Source organism: Thalassophryne amazonica, chromosome 13, assembly GCF_902500255.1.
Source record: "Thalassophryne amazonica chromosome 13, fThaAma1.1, whole genome shotgun sequence".
Classification (NCBI taxonomy): domain Eukaryota; kingdom Metazoa; phylum Chordata; class Actinopteri; order Batrachoidiformes; family Batrachoididae; genus Thalassophryne; species Thalassophryne amazonica.
Window position 1 is genome coordinate 3,420,121 of NC_047115.1, and position 24,214 is coordinate 3,444,334.

Sequence of the window (24,214 nt, forward strand, 5' to 3'; positions counted from 1 at the left end):
TGCACAGGTGTGCCTTAGACTGCCCACAATAAAAGGCCACTCTGAAAGGTGCAGTTTTGTTTTATTGGGGGGGGGGGGGGGATACCAGTCAGTATCTGGTGTGACCATTTGCCTCATGCAGTGCAACACATCTCCTTCGCATAGAGTTGATCAGGTTGTCAATTGTGGGGGGGGGGGGGGATACCAGTCAGTATCTGGTGTGACCATTTGCCTCATGCAGTGCAACACATCTCCTTCGCATAGAGTTGATCAGGTTGTCAATTGTGGCCTGTGGAATGTTGGTCCACTCCTCTTCAATGGCTGTGCGAAGTTGCTGGATATTGGCAGGAACTGGTACACGCTGTCGTATACGCCGGTCCAGAGCATCCCAAACATGCTCAATGGGTGACATGTCCGGTGAGTATGCCGGCCATGCAAGAACTGGGACATTTTCAGCTTCCAAGAATTGTGTACAGATCCTTGCAACATGGGGCCGTGCATTATCCTGCTGCAACATGAGGTGATGTTCTTGGATGTATGGCACAACATGGGCCTCAGGATCTCGTCACGGTATCTCTGTGCATTCAAAATGCCATCAATAAAATGCACCTGTGTTCTTCATCCATAACAGACGCCTGCCCATACCATAACCCCACCGCCACCATGGGCCACTCGATCCACAACATTGACATCAGAAAACCGCTCACCCACACGACGCCACACACGCTGTCTGCCATCTGCCCTGGACAGTGTGAACCGGGATTCATCCGTGAAGAGAACACCTCTCCAACGTGCCAAACGCCAGCGAATGTGAGCATTTGCCCACTCAAGTCGGTTACGACGACCAACTGGAGTCAGGTCGAGACCCCGATGAGGACGACGAGCATGCAGATGAGCTTCCCTGAGACGGTTTCTGACAGTTTGTGCAGAAATTCTTTGGTTATGCAAACCGATTGTTTCAGCAGCTGTCCGAGTGGCTGGCCTCAGACGATCTTGGAGGTGAACATGCTGGATGTGGAGGTCCTGGGCTGGTGTGGTTACACGTGGTCTGCGGTTGTGAGGCTGGTTGGATGTACTGCCAAATTCTCTGAAACGCCTTTGGAGACGGCTTATGGTAGAGAAATGAACATTCAATGCACGAGCAACAGCTCTGGTTGACATTCCTGCTGTCAGCATGCCAATTGCACGCTCCCTCAAATCTTGCGACATCTGTGGCGTTGTGCTGTGTGATAAAACTGCACCTTTCAGAGTGGCCTTTTATTGTGGGCAGTCTAAGGCACACCTGTGCACTAATCATGGTGTCTAATCAGCATCTTGATATGGCACACCTGTGAGGTGGGATGGATTATCTCAGCAAAGGAGAAGTGCTCACTATCACAGATTTAGACTGGTTTGTGAACAATATTTGAGGGAAATGGTGATATTGTGTATGTGGAAAAAGTTTTAGATCTTTGAGTTCATCTCATACAAAATGGGAGCAAAACCAAAAGTGTTGCGTTTATATTTTTGTTGAGTGTAATTAAACGAGACGCGGAGCCTTACCAGATACAGAAAGACGTCTTCATATTGTAACGTAACGCAGAAGCAGTGAGCGGGTTTGGTAAGGATGATGTGTGTGTGTGTGTGTGTGTGTGTGTGTGTGTGTGTGTGTGTGTGTGTGTGTGTGGTACCACCATGCTGCAGTTTTTTTTTTTTTTTTTTTTTTTTTTTTTGTGCAGGAACACTGTTCTTTTCCTCCATAGCATCACCATCTGGCAGTTGTGTGAATTGCATCTGAGACGTGATTAGCTGTGATTGGACCGCTGTCGTCCTGTTTTGATGGTTAGCATGATATCAGGGCGCTGTGGGTGCTGTGGGCTTGTCCGTTCTCGAATGTTGATATTGTTTAAGACGAGTGTCCAACTGTCTCGTTCCTTTAACAGCAGATCGTTGTGGCAAACGTCTGCCACAGAGCAAAGTGACACTTTGAGACGTCCAGAAAGCTGATTTTTATGACTGGTTCTGTAAATCGGCTGCAGGTGTAAATTGTACCTATTGACCAGCAGAGGTGGACGTGTTCTTGCCAGCTTCCTGTTTTCATGTCCTGCTGATTTTGTCCACAGTGGAGGCGAGAGGAGGAAGGAGGCCAGCAGCCAGCCAGCTCACATGGAGGAGATCCAGGAGCGAGAGGAGCAGTCTCACCCGAAGGCTCCGTCCCCCTCTCCCTCCTCCCACCACCGTCCACACACCCCCCAAACCCCACAGAACCCCCACCTTCAGAGGTCTGCCCCATCGTCTGACAGCAGTAAAGGCCACGCCCCCTCGAAAAGGTTCCGCTGTGTAAACCTTCTGCTGCTCTCTGACTCTGGTGGCTCGTCCTGCTCTGCCTGTGTGTGTCCCTGCACCTCCTCTCACCTGCTAACCTCTCTTCCTCCTAGCCTTCCCCGAGGAGCTACTCCTCCTCCGGTCTAACTCCTCCTCCGGTCTAACTCCTCCTCCGGTCTAACTCCTCCTCCGATCTAACTCCTCCGGCCTGCAGCTGACTAACTCTGGATTCTCTCTCCTCTGTGACTCTGTGATGCTTCACCTGCTTCCAGTGTGGAAAACTGTTGGCGTGTGATGGCGGCTTTAGTCCCTACGGTCAGAACCAGTCCCCGGGTGCTGATGACGTCTGACCGCGTACCTCTGCCAGTGCGGGTCAGGTCCTTACCTGAATGCACCTGCAGGTGGCGCTGTCTCTCAGTCATCCAAATTAAAAGATGAACTGTGACTCTGGTTCAAAGTTAAACGGTTTAACAGCTGATTTAATGACACATTATCAAAACAAAAACCTTTTAATCATGTGTTCATAAATGATTTTAACATTATTTAAAACTCTTAAATGATATCAGTAAGTATTTTGTGTAGCTGTTAGCTGGTCGTCCATGTTCAATCTGAAAACGAGAGCTGGAGCAGGTGACACTCGATGAGGGTTCCTGGCTGTGGTTCTGGTGGTTCTGATGGTTCTGTGTACGTGTGCAGGGGACCCAGTGTGAAGCGTGCCGCTTCTGGAATGGAGCGATCTCACAGCAGCACCTGGGATTCTGCAGAGGACAGCAGGAGCAAACTGGTGAAGGCTGCGTCCACCTCCAAGCTGCTGGCCAAGGTGGTGAAGACCGCAGAGAGGTAACGACTGTGGACCTCTGGTCCCGTCTGCAGTCCGTCCAAGTCTGGACACGTCACATTCAACAGCACTTCACTGGAATTTATTGAATTCATGCATCATGTGATATTCAGTGATGAAAGTTTTCTGGAAATTACCAGACATCCAGGTTTTTACTCACGGGAAGATTTCTGGGTTATTTTTGATAACATACGTCAGAATCTATTCATTCAGTTCCACGCCCAAACAGTTGGTGGCGGTAATGCTCCGTATTGGTTTGCAAGCTGCCAATAAGCTCCAAAGATGAACGAGGGTTATTTTGTTTTAGTTTTTAAAAGTTTATTAAGTCATATTTTGGGGGACTGCGCGGTGGTTTTCCTCATGGTTTACTTTGTTGTGCTCATTAAAAGTTATGAGCTGTGCTTAACGGGTGAAGCTAAAACCCTGTCTGCAAGTCAAAACCACAAGATTAATAAGTTTGAGCAATGAAGCTTCTACAAATTTATCTGAGGTGAGTGAGTAATTAAAAATTATACGTGGACTTAGTGCTCTGCTGAAGTTGATCAGCTAACGTTAGCTTTTAGCTGAAGGATGTTGAATCAGTCACTGTCGAGCTGAGTGAACATTTTATAGTCGTAAATTGTTCGACCTATTTTCATTTTAACCAAATAAATTGTTACTTTGTAACTGCAAGTGAAGTTTCTACTTTAAGTAACTTGGTTTTTTTCTGTTGTTTGTCTGTACTTGTCTAAAAACAAATGCACACTGTTCCTTATAATGTTAATCAAGAAATGATGGATACCAAATGTATTGCTAATGAATTCGCTTAGGAGTTTTAGTGTAACAGTCAGTGGAGTGAAGCTCTGGAACAGTTTACCTGAAAACATTAAGCAAAGTAAAAACATCCAGCAATTCAAAAAAGAATATAAAAATTCAATTTTTGATGCATATAAAAATGAGTAATGTAATTTAATCATTACATGTACAATGTAATCAAAATAATGCTGTTTTCTTATTATATTCAAATGTCCTTTTACACACCATATGATCACATGTAAATTAGGGGTAGGGCTTGATAAGCTTAAGCTTCATCCTACTCCTTTTTGAAACATTGTATGATTTATAAATGTACTTTTTGGAAAAGGGAAAAAAAAAGAAAATGCTGATTTTAACGTTTTAAAATAAAGGAAAGAAAAAAAATGATCTCAACAGCAACAGATAACTTATCGTTTTAATTTACAGATGAACATCAAAGACTTCTAAAGAATCTTTTTTTTTTTTTATTAAATGATTTTAATTAAAAGTTTTCTAATGTAAGAAAAGTTGAACTTCAAAATGTACAGTAGTCACAAATTAATCTTGAAGTAAACACACATTTGTAAGGATTCTGTAAGGAAGTTTAAGGATTTGAAAATGGAGATTATCAGTAGCTCCAAAGCTTCTGCCAAAACTAGGAAAACTCAGAAGCGAGTGAATGTTGAATGAGTTGATGCATTAATGTGAGATAAATACTCCAATTGTTCAATTTGAATTGATAATGAGAATTATTATTTTTGAGTTCTTTGAATCATCATTTCCTTCACTCTGTACTGGGAGACACAATGTATGTTTTTTGGATTAAAGACTGGTAGCACAATACAAGTTGTGCAAAATTTCCTGTACATTGTAAATTGTTCTGTAATTTGTGTCTGTATCATGTCCCAAGCAGAGGGTCACCCCTCTGATTCTGGTCTGCTTGAGGTTTCTTCCTCAAATCATCAGGAGTTTTTTTTTTTTTTTTTTTTTTTTCTTACCACTGCTGTTCTGGGGTCAGTAAGGTCAGACCTTACTTGTGTGAAGCACCTTGAGGCAACTTTGTTGTGATTTGGCACTATATAAATTGAAAAGATTTGGGTGGAAAAACTGAAAATGCACCAGACTGCATCTCAGATTTCAAATTTCACCCACCCACAAGGGCTTCGGGCCTTCGGTCCTTGCCAAATATTTTCAGTTTTTTTGTTTTTTTTTTTTTCTTCCACTTTCATCACTGGATATTGATCTGTTTGTTTTTGGGGGCGAGGCTCTGGATGTTACTGTCTTGTTCACCTTCGACCCCCTTTGCATTGAAAACAGTCTTTGTTCCGATGTGGGGAAGAGTGTCGTCCCTCTGGGATGGAGGAGACGGGGGTCACCTGGGGGTGCCCTCTGTGCTGGGGACGGGGCTCACGTGGTTACTCTGAACAGGACTCTGTCTCAGCAGTGAGCAGGCTGATTTTGCGTCTCAGAAGTCAGCCTACTCGCCACATCCTTCACAAGGTCTTGTAGAAAATGAGTTTGAGTATCAGCAGTGGCATTCTAGGAGAATTTGCGGGATCACCAAGAGGTTTTTGGACCTTACATCCACTCTGGGTGCAGGTACTGAGTGTCGGGGGCATGGCCCGAGTGAGCTGGACTTGCTCACGTGCTCACGATGCTTCGATCTTTGTGGAATCAGCAGATACCCTGATCACAGCTCATGACCAGCAGAGTGTCCGGATTTGAGATGGTTCTCGATCCAGACTAAGATCCAGGCTTTCAGTGATGTCCTGGACTCGTCCTTCAGAAGTGTTTATGGATGTGGTCAAAGTGTTGACCTGGTAGAGATGTTCATGTCTCTGACTCTGTTTATGGAGTCCTGAGGTCAAAGGTCAGAGTTTGGTGATGCTGATATCTTTGCAGCCGAATGAAGGTCCAAGTCTTTAGGGTCCTGGTGTTGTCTGGTTGTCAGACTTGGACTCTAACCAGTGTCCTAAGGTGAGGACTGGATGTCTTTGGTTCCAGGTCTCTGTGGAGGATCTTTGGGTTCCACTCGACTGACTTTTTTCCAATGAACGGTTACTTAGTGAGACTCGGATGAGGAGCATCACTGACACTGTGAGGGAACATCACACACCACATTTAGTCCATGTGGGGAGTTTCTCTGGACGTCATCCAGGACACTGGTGTCTCTGTGTTGAGGACCCCAGAAATTGGAGAAGGTCAAGGACACACACACGTGTCACCTGACCAAGGACATGCCCACGCATGCATGTCACTTGGCAGCAGCACACAGATGCTTACTTTGTTGTAAGTATTTGGATGGACTTCTTTGGTGGTCGCCATCCAGGACCCAAGACCATTCCAGGGTGTGGATGCTCCCAGACTTGAGCTGATGAGTTTGTTCGCGTGTCATGGGGTGTCTCATTTTGCGTTGTTACTGTGGAGCTAATCAACAAAAATATTACGTTTGTTGTTTTTGTGTCGGATGTTCGCCTTCTGAGGTTTTTTGTACCTTTTTAAAATTATGAAATAATTACATTTATTAAAAATGTTTATGTATACAATCTGTATATCTTTATTTATATTCAAAGAAAAAACCCTGTGTTGTGATGAGATAGACTCCCGTCTCAGTGGTCAGGTAGCGTGTTATCTAGCTGGGCTAACGATGCTCTCTGTATTTGCAGACACAAAGAACCAGTGATCAGTCCAGGTAAGAACCCGTCTTCATGTTGGTCCTCATCATGTGTAACTCAGGAACCCAGATCGGCCGGCGCTTCCTCCAGGCTGCCTCACATGCGGCAAACCGCGTGCCATCTTTGCTAACGGCTGAAAGAAGTTTTTTTGTTTTGTTTTTTTTAGTAACAGGCTAAAAGTGAATAAATGTCATTTTGAAATTAAACAGTTTTAAAGTAAAAACATGGGCGTTGTTGAACGTTTGAACAAAAACTGTTTTGTGTGCGTCACCTGTGATGGCGTGTAATTAGCGTGTGGCTGGAGGCGGTGCCGTGGGCGCGCTGGCTGTTCCCATCCTGTCGGTGTCTCGTTGTTGTTGTTGTTGTTGTTCAGTGACGTTGTCTCTGTTTCAAACCAGCCAAAATGTCCACTCGAGAGAAAAACAGCCAAGCTGGTAAGTGCTGAGTCATCAAAGCCTGATAGCAGCCTAGCAAGCTAACAACGGCTGCATGAGTACTTCCTGTTTGCTTTCCCATCATGCCTCTGTCTCATCTCTCTGCTTCCTATCTACTCTGCCTTGCTCACCCTTTTGCTCTCGCTGTTCCTCACAAGCTTCGTGTCATGTCACGTCTCGTCGTGACCCTGAACTCGGCCTCAAAAGGGCGAGTCCTCAGAGCTTTGAACTTTGTTTGCGCAGAAAAACAGGCTCCGCCTCCAACCTGAAAAAGGCTCACAAGTAACAATTCACTATGAAATAATATAGTCTTTAAAAACACAAACGTTCTGACGGCATGTTACCATGGCAGCACGCTGAGAACCTCCATCTGCTGCAGAGACGAGTTGGTGTGAAAGTCCACCCGGGGTCCAAACTCGGTCCAGATCACCTCACAGTAGTCCAAACTCCACCCGGGGACCAAACCTGGTCTGGGGATTTGGACTGGGTTAGACTGGGCGGTTGCCGGGGTGAATGACTTTTAAAAATCATTTATTTTTTCTTTCTTTTCCTTTAATTAACCAGGTAAAAAACTCATTGAGATTAAAACCTCTTTTTCAAGAGTGACCTGGCCAAGACGGCAACACAAAAGCAAAGTAGTTACATCAAACACAAAACACACACATTCAAGAAACAGACTTGCAGTACATAGTTACAAAATGCAATTACACAGTCCAATTGTCCTTAACTCTCTGTCCTTTATGATTGTTTTAAATTCTCCCAAAGTTACAAGATGTGTCAATTTGAGGTCCTTCTGCAAAATATTGCATGTGGACGGGGCAGCAACTTTAAAGGCCTTTTTGCCCAATTCATTTCTAACTCTTGGGACCTGCATCAGTATAACGTTCTGAGAGCGTAGGCTATAAGCACTGAGGTTTCTGCACATATATGAACACAAATATGAAGGCAGAAGTCCAAGAATACATCTATAAATAAAAGTCAGCCAATGAGAGCGTCTATGAACAGACAAGGATGAACAATGTGCAGCGGCATATAGTGAGCAGTGATGTACACGATAACTGCAGCCAGTAATAAAACGTAAAGCACAATGGTATACAGCATCCAATTTCAATAAAAACTGATGAGGAGCATTCATAAAAAGCAAGTCTCCATAGTCCAACAAGGGCAGAAAGACTGTGGTGATCAGTTTTTTTTCTAGCTTGCAACAAAAAACATGATTTATTTCTCAAAAAGAAACCCAGTTTCAATTTCAGTTTTAAAAACAAGTTTATCAATATGCGATTTAAAAGACAAGTTCTCATCAATTAAGATACCCAAGTATTTGTAAGATGTGACCGTTTCAATTTCTGCTCCATAAATGGTTGACAAATTAGGAAGGGAAAATGGAAGCTGCTTACCATTTGAAAACAGCATAGTCTTTGATTTGTCTGCATTCAGCACCAACTTGAGCTGTTTCAAATGGAGCTGAACAGTGTTAAAGGCCGACTGCAACAACTCAAGTGATTTTAAGGCTGAGGAAGCGAAACAGTAAATTACAGTGTCATCAGCATAAAAATGTGACGCAGCATCAGACAAATCATCGCAAGGATTATTTACATAAATTGTAAACGACAAAGGCCCCAGTATAGAGCCTTGAGGTACTCCATTTTGCACGGGGAGGAAAGAAGAAAAAGACCCGGCAGCCTTAACACACTGCGTTCTCTCTGATAAATAATTGGAGAACCAGTTTAAGGCCCGGTTAGATAACTCAATCTTATGGAGTCTATCCACCAGGACAGCATGATCAACTGTATCAAATGCCTTTGACAAATCTATAAACAGAGCTGCACAGTATTTTCGACCATCTAGTGCCTCTATAATGTCGTTTACCACTTTAACAGCAGCAGTTATTGTACTGTGCTGTTTCCGAAAACCTGACTGGTTTTGTGAAAGGAGACAATGATAATTTAAAACGTTTTTGAGTTCTTTCTAGAACTTTAGAAAGAACACATAATTTGGAAATTGGCCTATAATTGTTAACCAAGGAGGGGTCACCACCTTTCAGCAGGGGAAAAACATAAGCTGACTTCCATATTTTTGGAATCCTATTTTGGAAAATAGTTAAATTAAAAATATGACACAGAGGCTCTGCAATAAAATCTGCAGCTGACCTAAAAAAGAAAGGCCCAAGATTGTCAGGTCCTGCAGGTTTGGATTGATCCAATTGTTTTAGAGCCCTAAGGACCTCAGCTACATCAAATGGAGTCAGATCAAATCCTGAAGCAATCGTATTAATAGGTGGGGATTGAGGGCAAATCCCTTTCACATTATTAAGTTGATGTGGATGTAATGACTCAAAGATCCTGAAGAAACAAAGTGCTCATTAAGATGATTAAGAATGGCTGTTGTGTCAGCTAGAACATGTGCATCTTTTACTATGCAAGCAGGCAGTTCATCTATAGTATCATCCCCAAAGGAAGACTTGACTACTTTCCAAAATTTCTTAGGATCATTTGAATAACGAGTAGTTTTATCCATATAAAAGTCAGACTTAGCCTTTTAACCAAGGAAGTAAAGTGATTTCTGAGCTGTTTGAATGGGGATTTAGATTTTCTGGCCTTAGCCCAGGGATCATCACGTGCTTTAAGGAGACTGGTAAGCTCAGGTGAAAACCAAGGGTTATTTCTACCTTTCACTCTAAATTTGCATAGTGGGTCCTGTTTATTAATAATACTACTAAAAGCTTCATAAAAGTAATTCCAGGCAAGTTCTACATCATTAAAAGTGTGATCTTGGACCAGTCATAATGCCATAACTCATGATAAAAACCCTGTTCACAAAAATCTTTAAAATCACGTTTCATAATAATACATGGCCTTGCTTTTGGGAGCTTTGCTCGTCTAATAGTGGCTATGACACAATGATCGCTCAAATCATTTGCAAAAATACCAATGTCTGAGTATTTATGAGGAGAATTAGTTAAAAATAAATCAATGAGAGGATATCTCTGGACACTTAAGGTTTCGGCGTGTTGAACCATTAACTAATTGTGTTAGGTTAAAAGAATCACAAATAGATTTAAAACCATCCGAAACAGGAAAACCAATCTAAGTTCAGATCTCCTGTTAGTAGAATCTCACTGAAGCTTAAAATCGAAAGCTGATCACTGATGACAAAGTCTCACCACTAGCAGATGGTGGTCTGTAGCAGTCTACAACAGTGAGAAAGTGGCCAGTTTGAAGCTCCAACTTCAGAGCAAGAAATTCATATTGGCTGGGGCGGGAAATAGATAACTGAACAGTAACTTTAAATTTTTCTTTAACATATATTGCTATGCCGCCACCTTTTCTGGGACGGTCACAACGATAAACATTATACCCTCTAATAGCAATTTCTCTATCTGCAATGGATTTTTTAACCAAGTTTCAGATAGGACAAGAATGTCTATTAGTAGATTTAATCCAGATCTTAATTAAGTCAAGTTTTAGCAAAAGACTTCGAACATTTAGGTGTACAACACCAAGTCCTGATCTGGATTTAAAATCAGTTGGAGTACTCAGACTATTGACACCAGGGTTGAGTTCAATATTACCAGACAATAAAAGCAAAAGCAAAATAAAACATTTCTTCCTTCCAGGGCATGTAAATGTTAATTTAATGGAACTATGTCTGGAATATGCCTTGGGACTACTAGAACTGGGAAGACAAGAATAAAGCGATAGCAACCAGTCATACACACTAAATAGAACAACAACTTGAGGCAAAGTGCCATCAACAGTACAACATGTGTTCTGGACAGGACAAAACATATGAAGGATGGTATCCCAACTGTCCCTTTTCCGGGTAATAAATAATGATTGAAAATAATGCAGTCATCCTTATGTTCAATGGAATCCCAACTATTCCCAACTACTCCAACTTCACTGATGGTAAACAAACAAAAAAAAAGAGTCAGAGTGAGAAGGGCAAGCATGATACTTGCCATGATGAAAAGCTATAGTTCTAGAACAGGTGGAGGCTAGCTGCTAACTGCAGCCGGGCAGATAAAATATAGCTGTTAGCTGCTGCAGAACAAGTGAAAGCCAGCTGCAGAAAGGCAGGTGGTTTGCTGCTGCAGGACAGATGAAAACTACCTGCTCGCTGCTGCAGAGCAGGCAGAGGCCAGCTGTAAAGATCAGCTGCTACAGACCAGGTGGAAGCTAGCTGCTGCAAGACAGGTGGAGGCCAGCTGCTGGACAGGTGGAAAACAGCTGCTGCAGACAGGTGGAGATTATTGAATTAAGTATTTTTATACCAGTTATTAGTCAAAACAATAAATATAAAATCAACCACAACAAACTTTAAAAAACTACAAATCCTAGTAGTCCATGAGCAGCTGCCCCCCTCTCAGTTCAGAGTGCTCCCCCCTAACATCCACATGGCCTCAAACTCCCCCACCAATGAGCTGTATACAAACTCCAGCCTGAGGCGTGCTCTTAGTCTGTCCAACAGGAGTTCAGGGTCTGTGCAGCCTGTGCCCGCTCTCCGGTTCCTCCTTGTTATCCAAATACTCATCATGGCCTGTCCCAAGATGAAATTAGTCACTGATATATTCCTGCGCTGCACTCCTGAGAATTTTGGTCTGAGCACAAAGAGTTCATCGGTAAATTCTCGCCCAAGTCTTTGAAACCATAGTCCCAGGACATTAAAAAGAGATGACAGACGAGGGCAGGTCAGCCACAGGTGCTCCAGGGTCTCCTCTGCTGAGAAGAAGTCACACTGACCGCTCGAGCCTAGGTCAAAGTGGGTTACATGTCTGTTCGTAGCCACGGCTCCATGCACCAACCTCCACTGGAGATTAGCACAGCGTTTCTCAATAGGAGGGCAGTACAGGGACCTCCAACTGCCTCTGGGAGACACCCCCAGGGCCAACACACCCGACCACCTGGACTCCACAGTGACAGCCAACTTGGCTCTGTGGCGGACTTTCGTGACCATCATGTATATGTCCTTCTTTTCCACTGTAGCCATAGCTGACAAAACTGTGAAGGACGACAATATTCCCGTCGGCTCTGACTGCAGTCCTGCAACACGCACAGACAGTGAAGGAAATGGCACAGGGTGGACCCGCAGACAGAGTCTGTAAATTTCCAAGGCTTCTCTGAAGTGTTGCGGCAGCCCACTCCTAACCTCACACAAAAGCCGTTCCATCACTCGCTGAGACCTGATCCCGGTCTCCTGATACAGCTGAGCAGCATTTTTCCAACTGTCCTCTGCCCTCAGGTCGGCCAGCCTGGTCAGTCCTGCTTCTACAAAAGCTTGTTTCAGCTGGGGGTATTCCAACAGGCCACTGCTAATTACGGGGTTATGAAAAAGTGGTTCTTCTCCTGCACATCCATATGGCTCCTCTCGTGAAAACAACACCGAGCTCCAGGCTTTCAGTACAGAATGGTAAAAGCCTGTTGTTCCCACGAGCTCCACACCAGTCAGGTCCATCAGAATCAAATGTCTGTAATAACCAAGTCCTCCAACTCTGCGAAGCAGAATGGCCACCATCTCTGTCCACAACTGCTGTGGGCCGTAGAGCAGCCGCTGCACAGTCTGTAAACGAAGGGCCACCACTCGACTGATGATATCTATCAGCACCTGCCCACCTTCATCCACGGGCAAGCTCAAAACACCCGCCTTTAGCCAGAGAAACCCACCCCAGAAGAAATCCATCAGCTTCCTTTGTATATTCACCACCACAGAGTCCGGAGGCTGCAGAACAGTGAAACAATGCCACAGACAGGAGGCAGCCAGGGTGTTGACCACCAGAGTCCTCCCCCAATAAGACAGCTGGGGCTGGACCCAAGTCCAACAAGACAATCGGCACTCACCTTTTCCACAAGGCCCTCCCAGTTTTTCATTTGGAATTGGTCACTCCCCAGGAACACACCCGGGTACTTAAGCCCCTCTGTGCACTATTGCAGTCCTGCTGGAAGGATCGGTCTCACCTGATGGTCCCACTGACCGAGGAGGAAACCCTCACACTTGGCCCAGTTCACCCATGCAGATGAGGCCCGTTCATACAAAGACAACTTTTGTCCTAAAGTGTCCAGGTCTTCCTGTGACGATATGCACACTGTGATATCATCTGGATATACTGATGTCTGAATAGGCTCCGAAATCTGCTCCACCACCAGGCCCTTCAGCCCCCTCCTGAGCTGATGTAGAAGTGATTCAATAGCCAACACATAAAGCATCCCAGACAGAGGACACCCCTGCCTGATGCCACTTTGCACCTCCACAGGTCGACTCAGCCCTCCCCCCACTCTGAGGAGCACCGTAGACCCCACATAGAGAGCACCAATCCATGATGTAAAAACTCTGGGGAATCCAAATGCCCTCATGGTGTTAAAAAGGTACCGATGATCTACTCTGTCAAAAGCTTTCTCTTGGTCGATTGATAAGAGTCCAATGTCCAATTTATTAAATTTTGCTACTCCAATAATATCCCAAACTAGAAAAATACTGTCCATGATTGAACGACCAGGTATAGAGTAAGTCTGTGTATCATGGATTACTGAATCTAAACAGTTCTTCATCCTATTAGAAAGTACTTTCGCAAGTATTCTGTAATCTGCACATAACAGAGCGACTGGCCTCCAGTTCTTTAAATCTGTTAAATCCCCTTTCTTTGGCAAGAGGGCCAAAACTGCTCTGGAACAGCTACCAGGGAGCCGTCCCAGCTGCAACGCTGTAGTGAAGACCTTATGCATATCAGGCCCCAACAACGACCAAAACTTCTTATAAAAATCCTGTGGAAGCCCATCGATCCCCGGAGCCCGACCAGCGCTGAGCTGCTGTACGGCGGTGGTCTTCTCCTCCAGAGTAATGGGTAAGTCCAGGGCGACTGCTTCAGACTCCTCCAGCTCTGGAAGGCCGTCCAGAATCTGTTGCTGACTATCCACATCACACTCTCTGACCCCAAACAGTTCATTGTAGAAGTTAATGGCCTCCTGTCTCAGGAGTAAGGGCGTGTCTCTCTGTCTCTCTCTCTCTCTGTCTGTCTGTCTCTCTCGCTGTCTGTGTCTCTGTCTGTCTCTGTGTGTCTCTGTCTCTCTCTCGCTGTCTGTGTCTCTCTCTGTCTGTCTCTGTGTCTCTGTCTCTCGCTGTCTGTGTCTCTGTCTCTCTGTCTGTCTCTGTCTCTCTCTGTGTCTCTCTCTCTCTCTGTCTGTGTCTCTCTCTGTCTGTCTCTGTCTCTCTCTGTCTGTCTCTGTCTCTCTGTGTCTCTGTCTCTCTGTCTGTCTCTGTGTCTCTCTCTCTGTGTCTGTCTCTGTCTCTCTGTCTGTCTCTGTGTCTGTCTCTCTGTGTCTGTCTCTGTCTCTGTCTATCTCTGTGTCTCTCTGTGTCTGTCTCTGTCTCTGTCTATCTCTGTGTCTCTCTCTGTCTGTCTCTGTGTCTCTCTCTCTGTGTCTGTCTCTGTCTCTCTGTCTGTCTCTGTGTCTCTCTCTCTGTGTCTGTCTCTGTCTCTGTCTATCTCTGTGTCTGTCTCTGTCTCTCTGTCTATCTCTCTCTCTCTCTCTGTGTCTGTCTCTGTCTCTCTGTCTCTGTCTGTCTCTGTCTGTCTCTGTCTCTCACTGTTTTCATGCTGCGCAAACTTCAAACTTTTTGGAAACCTTTTAACTGTAAAATAAATGTATCCTCATCGAAGCTCACATGCAGGATTTTAATAGACTTTTTCCCTTTCACAGGACAGAATTTCTTTTTTTGTTGTCCTCCTCGGCTGCACGCTGAGCAGCTAACTTTTTAGCACACATTTTCAGCAACAATTCAGTTAATTTTTCAGAAAATCCGTGCTTGAAAAACTCGAGAGCCGAGCAGAAATTTACAGCTAACCACAGCTAGAACAGTGCTGAAGAGAGCACTCTCAAACAGACCGGCTTCAAACCCAATACTGATCCAGGATTGGATCAGTCCAATCCCCAGAAATAATGCCGGTTTTTAGGAGGGTCTGGTTTGTCAGTGACACAGGTCCACCCAGTCTCAGTCCTCCCAAGGAAGTCATAAATCCTCCACTCCTTACTTTGAGTTTAGCCTCAGAGCAGAGAATTCTGGGAAATGTGCGGGTGATTTCCAGCAGCGTGACTTTGTGTCCGCTGGAATCTTCAAGTCACACAGTCAAGTTGTTTGACATCTTAGCGTCTGCATAACATCCATGCTGTAGATGTCCCGACGTGTTCAACGAACCCGAACAAAGGAGGTGTTGTTTACAGGATTTTAGTGAAGCGCTATCGTCTAACGCGGCTCTGCCGTCAGACCGCGTGACACCGTTCACTTCCTGCTGCCTGCACAGAGACGAGGCGACCCACCCGCAAAAAGTCCAAATCAGGCTGGACAGCCGTCACAGTATGGCCTCACTCATCGTAAAATCCGCCATTCTGACCGGATTTGCCACGGCTCATTTGCAGATCAGCCAGAAAATGACAACAAAAAACAAGCAAACAATAAAACCAAAAACTTAATGTCGTTATGAGTGAAAACAAGGCGCCAAAAGTTTTACAGAATATTTTTAAATAAAATATTTAGTTGTCGTAAATTGTATCAGGGACAAGAAATAGATCCAAGTTTGACATCATCATCATTATTATTATTATTATTATTATTATTATTATTATATAAGAGATGAGGATGTTTTCATTGTCTTCTGGGAGGGAAACATTAATAGTTTTATTTATTACTCTTTTGGGATAAACTCATCAGTTCTACCCTTTGATCTGAATCCCTCCAGCTCAGTTTTCCTGGGGAGCAGATGATCAAGAAAAGTCTGGAATACTTATTTTCAGGAGGTCACCACTTTGTTCATAGAGCTCACAGCTGCACAGGGAAGAGACGACGGACACTCTGTCTTCAACCCCTTTACTTTTGAAAGTTTGTCCTTTTTTTTTTTGTTGTTTGTTTGTTTTTACCCAGACATGCGTGGAGCATGAGGCTGTTTTAGCAGCCTGCATGCACGCACAACTGCTTTAACATCCACTCAGATTTTTATCACAAATGCATCAAAATTAACTCCGTTATCACTTGAAAAACAAGTCACCATGACAACAAATTGCACTTACGTAAACTTTGCAGTTCATATGGTGACGGAAGTTGGGTCTGGTCCATACTAGGGTGCCTTGATTAGAGAGAGCGGCATCAACTCAGAACACGGCACCATTTTGGTTCCAACTGCGCTGAACTACTAAATGAACCCTTTGTTTCAACTTTTTTTTTTTTTTTTTTAATCATTTAACCACATACAGCAAAACATCCAGGTACAGGTGCTATCAGAATAAATATAAAAGTAGTTATCATATTTTCGTAAATTTACAATTTATGATGATTTATTTAATTTAAAGTCTGATTTATGCAGCTGCAGCTCTGTAACTCCGTGTCATACAGTGATGTGTGTGACAGTTTTAAAGTTCTCCGCCTCTGGATTATACTTTATTCTGGACTAATTTGACCCTCACCAAGCTTTTCTTTCTACAATCATCACCTCTAAATCAAAGATAAGCTGAACAGTTTCCTCTTTTACTGACTTCGTGCTGTAAATTTGTGGACTTTTCTGATCTATTTGTAATCAGTGTGCACACTGCAAACACTATTATAATATAATGGCAGATGAAGCAGTGAAAGCAGAAAATGTCTCATTTAACAGGAGCACGTCAGAGTGCGGGTCCGAGTCTGAACACGATGTGAAAAAAATTAACAGTCAGACTTTTAATGACAGAAATGACTCCGGTCCCACTTTCCTCAAATTTGCGAGTGTCAGAGCTGAACTTTAATTTGTACCTCTGTTACTGTGCACATCCAGACTGATCTGAGTTTTTAATAGAAATACATTGCGATCGGGCGGGACATTTTATCCGATGTGAGTGAGATGTACAGTAGTGTTCAGAATAATAGTAGTGCTACGTGACTAAAAAGATTAATCCAGGTTTTGAGTATATTTCTTATTGTTACATGGGAAACAAGGTACCAGTAGATTCTCACAAATCCAACAAGACCAAGCATTCATGATATTCACACTCTTAAGGCTATGAAATTGGGCTATTAGTAAAAAAAAAAGTAGAAAAGGGGGTGTTCACAATAATAGTAGTGTGGCATTCAGTCAGTGAGTTTGTCAATTTTGTGGAACAAACAGGTGTGAATCAGGTGTCCCCTATTTAAGGATGAAGCCAGCACCTGTTGAACATGCTTTTCTCTTTGAAAGCCTGAGGAAAATGGGACGTTCAAGACATTGTTCAGAAGAACAGCGTAGTTTGATTAAAAAGTTGATTGGAGAGGGGAAAACTTATACGCAGGTGCAAAAAATTATAGGCTGTTCATCTACAATGATCTCCAATGCTTTAAAATGGACCAGAAACCAGAGACACGTGGAAGAAAACAGAAAACAGCCATCAAAATGGATAGAAGAAGAAAACAGAAAACAACCATCAAAATGGATAGAAGAATAACCAGAATGGCAAAGGCTCACCCATTGATCAGCTCCAGGATGATCAAAGACAGTCTGGAGTTACCTGTAAGTGCTGTGACAGTTAGAAGACGCCTGTGTGAAGCTAATTTATTTGCAAGAATCCCCCGCAAAGTCCCTCTGTTAAATAAAAGACGTGCAGAAGAGGTTACAATTTGCCAAAGAACACATCAACTGGCCTAAAGAGAAATGGAGGAATATTTTGTGGACTGATGAGAGTAAAATTGTTCTTTTTGGGTCCAAGGGCCGCAGACAGTTTGTGAGACGACCCCCAAACTCTGAATTCAAGCCACAGTTCACAGTGAAGACAGTGAAGCATGGTGGTGCAAGCATCATGATATGGGCATGTTTCTCCTACTATGGTGTTGGGCCTATATATCACATACCAGGTATCATGGATCAGTTTGGATATGTCAGAATACTTGAAGAGGTCATGTTGCTTTATGCTGAAGAGGACATGCCCTTGAAATGGGTGTTTCAACAAGACAATGACCCCAAGCACACTAGTAAACCAGCAAAATCTTGGTTCCAAACCAACAAAATTAATGCCTCGCAGATGTGAAGAAATCATGAAAAACTGTGGTTATACAACTAAATACTAGTTTAGTGATTCACAGGATTGCTAAAAAAAAGCAGTTTGAACATAATAGTTTTGAGTTTGTAGCGTCAACAGCAGATGCTACTATTATTGTGAACACCCCCTTTTCTACTTTTTTTTTTACTAATAGCCCAATTTCATAGTCTTAAGAGTGTGCATATCATGAATGCTTGGTCTTGTTGGATTTGTGAGAATCTACTGAATCTACTGGTACCTTGTTTCCCATGTAACAATAAGAAATATACTCAAAACCTGGATTAATCTTTTTAGTCACATAGCACTACTATTATTCTGAACACTACTGTATGTAACAGATTTGTTACAGTCAGGAGGCACCGAACATCTACTGGAATCCTGAATCAGGATGGATCAAAATTTCCTCTGAAAAAATTTTTTTTTTGCCAAATGTATTTGATTCATTATCAAAATGTAAATGGTGTGCAGTGAAAGCAGAAAGCTTTTATCCAACATTTTATCTAACAACATTTTTCCAAAATGTTTCTTCTGTTCAGGTCTGAAGTGAATCTGTACATGTTGAAGCCCTTGTGTCTATTTGTGTCTCCAAATGCACAACAACCTGACATTTTTAGAAAATAAATAAATAAAATAGCTGCATTTACATACAGACACATTAACAGCCAACACTAGTTTGGAACCAAGATGGCACCAGGAGTCATGTGGCTTTTTTTTTCCCCTCAACTCATGTCACCCTTCTATCATGGCACTCTCATCCATACGGATCAGCTCTGATCTGTTCGACCACAAGTGTCGGCATGTTCCACCTTTGTCCCATCACAGATTCAAATTTAAAAACCACCAAAGGTAGAATATACTGCAAGTTTGACAATATTAAAGTTTTTCTCTTAAATCTTTCTATCTTCTTTCTGGGGTCAGAGGTTACTGTCATTTTTCTTTTCTGCCTCTTTGTGCTTCATGTGCATGGCGTGTGTGCTTCCACTTGTTCTATAACAGTTATATTTCTGTCACATCTGGTTTTAGTTTATGATTCAGAGCTGTTAGTCTTAAAATACTGTGGTGGCCCTAAGGTGCACAACAATTTTTTAACTTTCAGGAAAAATCTGTAAATTCTGATTGGAGCTCCACAGTTAGTCCACGTAAAGACAAATGTCTCCTTGATGGACTTTCATTATGTCAAGTTCATATAGATGTCAGATAGACTTTTCTTCAGTTAAATTTCACTTTAATAACAGTCGGCCAGTCTCATATTTGAGATCAATATATAAATTATGTACATTTTGTGTGTGTGTGTGTGTGTGTGTGTGTGTGTGTGTGTGTGTGTGTGTGTGTGTGTGTGTGTGTGTGTGTGTGTGTGTGTGTGTGTGTGTGTGTGTGTGTGTGTGTGTGTGTGTGTGTGTGTGTGTGTGTGTGTGTGTGTGTGTGTGTGTGTGTGTGTGTGTGTGTGTGTGTGTGTGTGTCACAAGGGTGCAAAACCTCAGTTTGTATACAGATTTCAGTCAAAATTGGTTTTCATGTAATGTCTGTCATATAAAATCGCTAACTTAAACATATATATATATATATATGAACACAGTTGTATGCAAAAGTTTGGGGACCCCTGATCATTTTCATGATTTTCCTTTATAAATCATTGATTCTCTGGATCAGAAATTTCACTTAAATGTATCACATAGCAGACGAACACAGTGACATTTGAGAAGTAAAACAAAGTTTATAGTATTTAGAGAAAGTGTGGAATAATTATTGAAACTAAATTAGGCAGGTGCATAAATTTAGGCACCCTTGTCATTTTATTGATTTCAATACATTTAGCACTAATTATTGGAACACAAAATTGGATTGGTAAGCTCAATGACCCTTGACCTCTTTAAGCCTGGGTCCCACCAAGTAATGAATGAATGAATAATGAGCCACGCAGCATGTTTTCTTTGCTACCAGAGGGTTTCTTCAACTATTATGGGAGTTTCATGGCTCTTAGAGACATTATCTTCAGTTAACGAGGCTCCTCTCTGAGCGTGGCACTAATTTCAAGAAGTTCAAAATTTAGCAACAACAATGTGGCGCAGTTTGTGTACGAGTCACTGCGACGACTTAGAGGCATGTGCGTGGTGCTTACGAGTCTGCTAAAAGCCCATTATCCATGCGCCTGGCAGCTGCGCAGAACCTGAGAGGCTGTTTTTGGAGCAGCTGCCCTCTTGTGCAGAAATAAACGGAACAACACAAAGTTAAAAGTGATCACATTGTATAAATGACTGTGTTTAAAGCCAGGGAAAAAATAAAGCCAGCAAGTCACGGATGGAAAGGAAGCCAGTGAGACGGAGCACAGAGGCAGCTCTCCAGGAACCCGCGGTTCGGTTCTAGCTGGTCTGGTGCGTTACAGGTGGACAGCAGCCTGGCACACAGCGCACAACCGTGGGACTGCTGGAGCGTCTATTTTTGGGCTGTGTTTAAAAAATGTGACATCTTTAAATGCTGCTGTGAATCTGTGAATTGAAAACCCACATTTTAAACGGACCAGTTGTAGGAGGGCTGGAGGTTTGGACCAAACCCATGCCTAAACGTGCACCAACATGGTGTTTTCATGGCACTATCACGGCACTATGTGACTTAGTGTGGCTGATGCGAGCCATTAGAGGCTCTAATGACAGGTTGGTCGTGGCTCACTAGAGGCTGCTACATGGCACATGCAGGGTACAGAGAGGCACGTAGAGGCACCTTCATAGCGGATACATGATAGATGAAAACTTCGGTCATTCTAATAATTGCTGACACACCCATGTGTGGCTCATTATTCATCATCATTATTCGATGGGTCCCAGGCTTTACACAGGTGAATCCAATCATGAGAAAGGGTATTTAAGGTGGCTATTTGCAAATGTTTCCCCTCTTTGCATCTCTTCTTATGAGTGGCAACATGGGAGCCTCTAAACAACTCTCAAATGACTTGAAAACAAAGATTGTTCAACATCATTGTTTCGTGGAAGGATACAAAAAGTTATGTCAGAGATTTCAGCTGTCAGTTTCCACTGTGAGGAAATGGAAGACCACAGGCACAGTACTAGTTAAGGCCCGAAGTGGCAGGCCAAGAAAAATCTCAGATAAGCTGAAGCAAAGGATGGTGAGAACAGTCATAGTCAACCCACAGACCTGCTCCAAAGACCTACAACATGATCTTGCTGCAGACATTGTCTCTGTGCATCGTTCAGCTATACAGCGCACTTTGCACAAAGAGATGCTGTATGATGCTGTAATGCAGAGGAAGCCTTTTCTGCGTACACGCCACAAACAGTCACTTGAGGTATGCTAATAGGATTAATAAATGGAATAGTGTTGAATGCTTGGTCTCCAAAGTAAAAGTCAAACAAGGTCTACGTCTATTGGATTCTATGACGTGACATATGTTACCCCGTAACATAAGTAAGGATGATACATGGTCCAAACTATTCCTTTTTAAAACCATGTTAACCAATAAGTTGCATCACTTTTTACCAAAATTGGAGGAACTTTAACTTTTAACCCCTGTACAAAATGAAACTGACCTTTGTCACCATTCTTGCTGTTTTATCCCGTAACTCCATAGAATTCAGTCACAGATAGTCCAAACTATACCTTTTTAGAATCTTTATGATCAGGCAAATAATGTGGAATATTTTTCAATATGATTGGAGCGTCTTTTAATTTTGACCTCTGTGTAATTCTTCAATTGACCCCTACCTGATCACCGATTGAAAAGTCAAGTGGCCAACTGTTTTTGTTTTTTTTTTCCAAAAGAGGAGTGTCTGAGGAGTATTTCTGCTGAATTTGATGCTTTTATCACCATTTGCAGGATTCCCCTCTAAATATTCTCTTATCCGCTGCACTAGGTCACCTTGTTCAGGATCGAATTTCCTGGAAAACACAATTTCTTGCCTGGTGGAAATCTAGCTTTTGACCTAGTCACTTGACTTTAACTTGATTTATTGACTTTTGCCAACTAGAATCCACTGACATATGTATTTGTACACAGTTTGGTCCAAACTGGGTTAAAACAAAATTACTCCAACTTATCTTTGTTTGTTAAACCAGGTAAATAATTTGAGAATTAATGACTTTGACCTTGGCCTAAATGAACCCTTTAAGGGCAATTCTGTGGTGGACCTTCAGCCACCAACCAGGTGTGCTGCAAATCTGCTGGAGGACCTGGTGAGATGTCTGATGTGACCTTGACCTCAGTGATTGACCTTTCTCAAATTTGACCTCACCTGGTCAATCAGGAAGCCACCATAGTTTCTGGACTATATGTCAGTCACATTTGTCCATAAATTCATTATGTAGCGGAAGAAAACAAGCTAATGTAAGTTGATCTGTCACATTTAGTTTTGAAATGTGATGCAACAGCTGCATGCAACAAGGAGATAAAGTTAATCGGTTGTTTGTGCAGGTTGTCCCCCATCTTTGTCTGATAGCGCGTGCATTCTGATTAGGATCCAGTAGCAGCTTATTTTGAGTATAGATGCTGCCATCTTATGGGCATAGATGAAAATGCAGTATTATTTTGACGAGTTGCTTTGAAATTTAATGCCTAGTGTCCCCATGTTCCTGTCAGTTTCCAGGTGGGTTCCAGATACAAATTGGGAAACAAATGGCGTCTGAGGGTAATAAAAGGTGTGGAGCTGAAGGTGGCAGGTACTTTGCCACTTATTCACCGGGATGGAATATTTTGCCACCTGCTTGCTACACTCCCTCAGTGAACTTTAGGATAGTGGATCAGATGCAGTTCTGCATTAGGATTCCCGGAACGTTGTTGACGGTCTGGTTAAGTTGCGTTAGCTTGCTGGGTCGGGTTCACAATTTTTTGAACTTTCCACAGTTTTGTTCCTGATCGTCGCGTTACTCCAGGTGACAGTTGGTGTGTTGTAGGATGACCGTGTACAGTAGTGTTCAGAATAATAGTAGTGCTATGTGACTAAAAAGATTAATCCAGGTTTTGAGTATATTTCTTATTGTTACATGGGAAACAAGCTACCAGTAGATTCAGTAGATTCTCACAAATCCAACAAGACCAAGCATTCATGATATGCACACTCTTAAGGCTATGAAATTGGGCTATTAGTAAAAAAAAAAAAAAAAAAAGTAGAAAAGGGGGTGTTCACAATAATAGTAGCATCTGCTGTTGACGCTACAAACTCAAAACTATTATGTTCAAACTGCTTTTTTTTTTAGCAATCCTGTGAATCACTAAACTAATATTTAGTTGTATAACCACAGTTTTTCATGATTTCTTCACATCTGCGAGGCATTAATTTTGTTGGTTTGGAACCAAGATTTTGCTGGTTTACTAGTGTGCTTGGGGTCATTGTCTTGTTGAAACACCCATTTCAACGGCATGTCCTCTTCAGCATAAGGCAACATGACCTCTTCAAGTATTCTGACATATTCAAACTGATCCATGATACCTGGTATGTGATATATAGGCCCAACACCATAGTAGGAGAAACATGCCCATATCATGATGCTTGCACCACCATGCTTCACTTCACTTAGCTTCACACAGGCGTCTTCTAACTGTCACAGCACTTACAGGTAACTCCAGACTGTCTTTGATCATCCTGGAGCTGATCACTGGGTGAGCCTTTGCCATTCTGGTTATTCTTCTATCCATTTTGATGGTTGTTTTCTGTTTTCTTCCACGCGTCTTTTTTTTTTTTTTTTTTTTTCCCCATTTTAAAGCATTGGAGATCATTGTAGATGAACAGCCTGTAATTTTTTGCACGTGCGTATAAGTTTTCCCCTCTCCAATCAACCTTTTAATCAAACTATGCTGTTCTTCTGAACAATGTCTTGAACGTCCCATTTTCCTCAGGCTTTCAAAGAGAAAAGCATGTTCAACAGGTGCTGGCTTCATCCTTAAATAGGGGACACCTGATTCACACCTGTTTGTTCCACAAAATTGACAAACTCACTGACTGAATGCCACACTACTATTATTGTGAACACCCCCTTTTCTGCTTTTTTTAACTAATAGCCCAATTTCATAGCCTTAAGAGTGTGCATATCATGAATGCTTGGTCTTGTTGGATTTGTGAGAATCTACTGAATCTACTGGTACCTTGTTTCCCATGTATCAATAAGAAATATACTCAAAACCTGGATTAATCTTTTTAGTCACATAGCACTACTATTATTCTGAACACTACT

The 24,214-nt window shown here is 42.6% G+C and overlaps 1 protein-coding gene across 3 annotated transcripts in view; it reads left to right on the plus strand.

Annotated features, from left to right (window-relative positions):
• LOC117522929 (echinoderm microtubule-associated protein-like 4) overlaps nt 1–24,214 on the plus strand; it is a 90,637-nt gene that overhangs the window by 22,634 nt on the left and 43,789 nt on the right. The window contains exons 4-7 of one of the 3 annotated variants that reach the window (XM_034184351.1): nt 2,082–2,288; nt 2,980–3,123; nt 6,562–6,587; nt 6,969–7,004. In XM_034184351.1, coding sequence (XP_034040242.1) covers nt 2,082–2,288; nt 2,980–3,123; nt 6,562–6,587; nt 6,969–7,004 — 413 coding nt within the window. The remainder of the gene's footprint in view (nt 1–2,081; nt 2,289–2,979; nt 3,124–6,561; nt 6,588–6,968; nt 7,005–24,214) is intronic. The other 2 variants (XM_034184352.1, XM_034184353.1) reach the window with 2 other exon arrangements.